This window comes from Corvus kubaryi, unplaced genomic scaffold (assembly GCF_017639235.1).
Source record: "Corvus kubaryi isolate FWS band 111438036 unplaced genomic scaffold, C.kubaryi_AGA036_p1.0 37308, whole genome shotgun sequence".
Classification (NCBI taxonomy): Eukaryota; Metazoa; Chordata; class Aves; order Passeriformes; family Corvidae; genus Corvus; species Corvus kubaryi.
In genome coordinates, this window is record NW_024581096.1 from 12,097,362 (window position 1) to 12,103,361 (window position 6,000).

The 6,000-nt window shown below is 49.4% G+C and overlaps 1 protein-coding gene across 8 annotated transcripts in view; it reads right to left on the reverse strand.

Moving 5' to 3' along the window:
• SPEF2 (sperm flagellar 2) overlaps positions 1 to 5,994 on the reverse strand; it is an 82,618-nt gene extending 76,624 nt beyond the window's left edge. For 7 of the 8 annotated variants that reach the window (XM_042028499.1, XM_042028504.1, XM_042028502.1 and 4 more), the window contains exons 1-2: positions 5,883 to 5,994; positions 4,054 to 4,156 (exon numbers count right to left, since the gene is read on the reverse strand). In XM_042028499.1, coding sequence (XP_041884433.1) covers positions 4,054 to 4,156; positions 5,883 to 5,940 — 161 coding nt within the window. In that variant the 5' untranslated portion in view covers positions 5,941 to 5,994. The remainder of the gene's footprint in view (positions 1 to 4,053; positions 4,157 to 5,882) is intronic. The other variant, XM_042028500.1, reaches the window with a different exon arrangement.
• Between the last annotated feature and the right edge of the window lie 6 nt (positions 5,995 to 6,000).

Consider the following 6,000-nt stretch of genomic DNA (forward strand, 5'->3'; position numbering starts at 1 on the left):
TGAAAAAACAGATTAGGAATACACTGGGGGTAATAGGACATAGGGTAAAAGGGAAAGGTGGGATTAGGAAAGGGAGACTGTAGGGGGGGCTTACAATGGAGATATTGTCTAACATGACTATGATTTTTTGCATATATACTGCCTTTTACAGAAACACCATCAGGCCCAGTGACCTGCGATGCCTGTAACCCTTTTCTCCCTAGTACAATATTAAATTCCACCACCTCTCCATCTCCCAAGCTTGGGATGCATTTTTCAGGGTTATTCTTTTTAATAGCAGTTCTATGCACGAATATGTCTTGCTGGTTGTCACACCTTGTTATAAAACCATAATTTTGCTTAACATTATACCATTTTACTATCCCTAAGGTCTTAGTTACTATGATCTTTTCCTTTTTCCGAGTGGCTGCTGTTTTCTGTCTCGCTGCGTCTTTGCTCTCTCCTTCGGTCGCTCCCGTGTTGGAATTGTTGGGGCTGCTGGTGCCTGCGCACTCTTCCCGGGGTCACGTTCGGGGCTGCGCGGGCCGGGCCGGGCCGCGCCGCTCAGTTCTCCGTGCGTCGCCTCCTCTGGTCGCAGCTTCGCTGCCGCTGCCGGGCGCTGCACCCACGTCTCGGCCGGGCCCCCGAGCGATGACCCCCCCACGCCCTGCTCCAGCGCGCGTCTCGGCTGGGCGCAGCTCCGTTCCACCGGCACCGCCGCCAGCTGCTGCCCGCGCGCTGCCCCTCTCGGCCGGGCGCTCCCGGGGCTCGCTCCACCACGCGCTGCGTGGGGCCGTGCGGGTCCTGCCAGGTCCCGCCGCTCCTGCTGCGCCTCGCTCCGCCACCGACACCGCGGCTCGCGTGGCTCCGCCCGCACGCGGGAACTGCCTCGCTGCTGCTCGCAGAGCGCTCGGTGCATGTGGCCTGGGCCGCACGGTCTCTGCGCCAGGCTTCCCTTCGCCAGGACACAGCTGACATTGCTCAACAGTCTCGGTAACTAAATAATATTCACGAAAATATTCTTCCATCGGCATATATTTTGACTCCAGTATTAACTGTGTCCAAACGGTTTTCCAAAAGCCCTTGGTAAGAATTAAATCCCAAGAAACATAGAAAAAGTTCTTAAACAACCATGCCAGGAAGTGTTTCAGTTCTTTCTGAGCTTGAATCAAGCTAAAATTTACAAATCGTTGTTCAAGAATCATTTTAAGTTTAAGATAAATGTCCATATGCGGCTCTGAGAGCCAAGAGTCTTCCCACCGTTCCTCCATAGTTTAGATACGGAATAGCAAAGCAAAACCATGAAGAGGAATCCAAAGTTTCCAGGGTTTACTCACACAAATCAGTCGCTTAGGGATCGGGGATCGTTCTGCCCGCATTCTTCACCATTATGTTGCAGTGGGGATACTGCAACACGCATATATCAAACCAGGAGTCCCGTGGAAAGGAAATATATATGGACAGACAGATTCTTGATAGCTGTTTCAGAGATGTTTATTTCTCCAGCCGCATGGCCGGAGCTCTGCCCAGGAACTGTTCCAGTCACGGGACCAAGGGTCCTTCTGCCCGCGCAGGGAACACAAACCAACCAATGGGAACGAGGCTGAGCAGGGGCAGGGAAACCCCGTGTCTGTGCCCTCAGGGCCCCTCTCCCAGGGCTACATGGCAGGGGAGGGACCCCAACACCAGCCTGTCCCTCCTAAGGAGCCTAGACCAAGCACGGCAGTGCACCAGTCCTGGGACCTATCCCACTGCCTCTCTGTGATCACAATGATTACCCAGCAACTGCTTAGAGGCCTCTAATTTCTTCTGTTTGATCCCCATGCTGCATGCATTAGTATATAGGCACTTCAGAGAGGCAGCCAGTTGTGTGATTTAAAAAAACTTTAGAATAATTCAGAGATGTGAATGCTTCTCCCATAATCCCGTCTTCTCAGCACTTCCTTAATTGCATGCATACATTTGGGGTGGGCAGCCTTCTGCACTGTTTTGATGCTCTTATTCACACCACCTTCCTCTTGCTTGCCAGTCTAGGCCACCACTTCCTCTTGTTTGAAACTGATTCTCTCCATCACCTTCATTCCTAGTTTAAAGCTATCTTCACCAGGTTTGCCAGGCTGTTAGCAATGATTTCCTTGTCCAGCTTGGTCAGGTGTATCCCACCTCTTCCTAGAAGTCTTCCCTCTCAAAAGAGGATCCTATGACTATGAAAAGCAAATCCCTGCAGTGGACAGCAGCTGCACAACCACTTGTTGACCTGTAGGACCTATCCACTCCTCATCAAGCCCATCCACCAGCACAAGCAAGGAAAACAAATACTTCAGCCCTCATGCTTTTGGTTCCAGGTCTCTGGCAGTATCTTTGGTGCCCACAGAGAAGAAAAGCAGGGATATCAGTGCAAGGGCTGGACAAGTCTCTGTAGACCTGGACTGAACCCCCAGCATGCAGCAAACCTCCCTGGCTAGCATGTGAGGTCAGCAGATGGCACTTCCATCTTGTGCAGGAGAAAGTCTCCCACTGCTATCCCCTACCTGTTCCTCATGGTGCTCCGGTGTGGTTTAAACTTCACCTGCTCAGATGTTTTGCTACACAGTGCCACCAGCACTCATCTGCTACCACCGCAATGAACCTGTTCTGCAGCAGTGTTCAGCAGGTGGAGAGGACACCGACCTTTCCCTCACAGAAGTCACGAGCTGTGTTTTCCTAACACAATTCTGCCTGCCTCTCCCTCAGTGCAGCTGTGGGTCCAGGTTCATGTATCTGCAGTGCCTCAGAGAAGATCTAGTGTACGGACCTCATTCTGCAGCAGCTTGACTTGATAACACAGCTCCTCCATGAGCACATGCCTCTGCAGGCAAAGCCACCATGTCACCCTGATGAAAGCACTCCCATCAGTCTGAGACTGGGAGAATTGACTCCTTTCACCAGAGGTAAATTCGAGTTGAGGCCTCTGACACTGAGTAGTTGCTCCAGTGGGTCTGGCTATCATGCCCTGTCATGCATCACCGTCTCTGCTTAGCACACATACACTGTCTCAGCAGAGTTTCTAATCATTTCTTGCACCTACTGAAGTGCATCTTCACTAAATGCACCTCTCTAATCAGCAGGGGACAAGATCTCAAAGCACCCTTTTACTAGGAACAATTGGGAGAACTTTTAGAAGCTGCTAGAGCTTGCTAGAAGAAATAAAAGCCTCCTGAAGCTATTTTTCCCAGCAACAGCAGGCACTCTGAGAGTTACAAGGGGTTCTCCAATGATCCCAGAAATTTCTGAGAGATCTAGAAGTCCTGCAAGCAGAGTTCAAAAACTGCTGTGCAAAACTGCTTTTTGTTGGCTGCCTTTATTAGCTGTGCTCAACCTGCTCTCCTACAATTTGGTGGGACTTGGGATAGAAAAGGGTATGAATACACGACAAGTTCGAAGAACATAAAAGCAGAGGTTCAGAAGAAACAGGAAAATTTTGTACAGCCTGGAACTCTTGATGTACGTGTGTACCATGGTCTGACAAAACACAGCATAAGCCAGCCTCAGGAATTGCATCATCAATGTACCAAAGCTCAAGATGTCTCAGCTTCCCATTTTACACTTCTTCTTGATTAGAGATATTACACCAGATTACTTCTAAACATAAATTCTTACATGATCTTCTGCAAGAGCTCCACTCAGAGCCTCATGTTTCTCCAATATTTTCATTTTAGTGAAGGTGCAATGGTCACCACCAAAACACAGCTCTGTATTCCTGGCTCTACACAGCTCATAGGCAGAGTGCCACTATTCCCAATCTTAGAGACATACTTGAAAGGCTTTTTGAACCTTTGGTCTAACCTGGTACTTTTGTAGTTACAATCAAAATGCATAATTATCTTGAAGAAGTATGATCAATTTCTCTGGAAATACTAAATCAATTCATGCATCAGACACATTCAGCTTTTGATTACTTAATGTTTTAAATCTCAGTAAGTTCTACATGTTTTTTCCACTTTGCATTAGCAAATCCTAGCTGATTTGTATTTTGTCTACTTTATGTAAGAGACCTGTTACTTTATATACTTTATATAGTACATATGTACTAACCTGCTCTTTGAAAATTGTTTAAAGTCATCCTGAAGACCGTATTTGTGAAGGAGTTCTCCTAGAAGGTAGCCAGTAGAAAATGCTTCTGGAAATGATCCTGGAACTAAATTTGGGGTTTTCTTGTTTGTTATGTTTTGGGGTTTTTTTTAATCAGATAATTAAAAGAATACAAATGTTAATCTTAAGAAAACTTATTATTTGTTTATAACAAAACTAAATCCAAACTTTATTAAATAATTCAGAGGAATTTTAGGAGATTGATCTAGCAGTAATAGTTTTCAACTCACAAATAAATATACTTTCTGTGTAGCCATTTTGCAACATCAGCTTTAGATAGTAATTTCTAATTTGCAGCGGTAAAATGCAAGCATTGTCAAAATTGTCACTGAGATTGTGAAAATATCTATAAACTATAATTACTAAATTTTCCATACAAAATGTAAAGGAAAAAAAAAGCTAGCTCTAATGTGCTCCTCTTCAAACAATCACAAAACCATAGAATAAGCTGAGTTGGAAGGGACCCATCAGAATCATCGAGTCCAACTCCTGGCCCTGCACAGCGCACCCCAAGAATCACACCCTGTGCCTGAGAGCATTGTCCAAATGCTTCTTGAGCTCTGTCGGGCTGTGACACTTCCCCAGGGACCCTGTTCCAGTGCCCAACCACTCTCTGGGTGAAGAATCTTCTGATATCCAACCTAAGCCGCCCCTGACACAACTTCAGACCATTTCCTCGGATCCTGTCACTGTCACCACCGAGATCAGTGTCTGACCCTGCATTTCCCTTCGTGAGGGAGCTGTAGCGGCAATGAGGTCTCCCCTCAGTCTCAGCCACTCCTCACACAGCTTCTCCTCCAGACCCTTCACCATCCTCCTGGCCATCATTTGGTTACTCTCTAATGGTTTAATGCCTTTCTTACACTGTGGCACCCAAAACTGCCCCAGCACTCGAGGTGAGGCTGCCCCAGCTCAGAGCAGAGCAGGACAATCCCCTCCCTTGCCCGGCTGGCGATGCTGTGCCTGATGCCCCCCAGGACAGGGTTGGCCCTCCTGGCTGCCAGGGCACTGCTGACTCGTGGTCAACTTGCCATCAACCAGGACCCCCAGGTCCCTTTCTGCAGTGGTGCTCTCCAGCCTCTCATTCCCCAGTCTGTCAGTACATCCAGGGTTGCCCCATTCCAGGTGCAGAATCTGGCACCTGACCTTCCCAGAGCTAGTGATTGCCCATCTCTCTAATTTCCTGAGGGTTTTGCTCCCTCCTTGCAGTGCCAGCACAACCCTTGCCATTCAAAACAAAGCACTACTTTCCAAACATATTAAAGTATTTTTTATTCTCTAGAGTCCTTATTAGCAGGTTGCGTTTGAGCACATTGCATCTCCCGAGAGCACCTGCCCCTTGAGGAGAATTAACTTCAGCTCGAAAATTTTCAGGCATTGGAATATATTGTCCAGGAAGGTGAAGGAATCACCATCCCTGGAGGTGTTCAAGAACTCTCTGGATCTGGCCCTGGGTCATGTGGTTTAGTGGTTCAGGGGTTACAGGGGCACTGCCAGGTACGTGCTTGGACTGGATGGTCCTGAAGGTCCCCTCCAACCCTGACGAACCTACGATTTTGTGGTCCCCGCCTTGCACACGAAGATTAAGAATGTACCTGCGGAGGCACGTGGCCGCGGGAGGCGGGCGGACCCGTCAGGGGAGTGGCCGCGGGCGGACCCCTGGCACAATGGCCCGATCCCGACCTCGGCCCCGCTGACCCCGCTGACCCCGCTGACCCCGCTGCCCTCGCGGCCAGGGACTGCCCGTCCCCGCCCAGCGGGGCCGCACTTACCGATGCGGCGGGAGAGCTTCACGTCCCGGTTCAGCCACTCGCACAGGATCTCGGACATGGCGTGAGGCGCCGCGGCCGCCGCCGCCGCCCGGCTCCGCGTCCCGTTGCCGCGGCGACC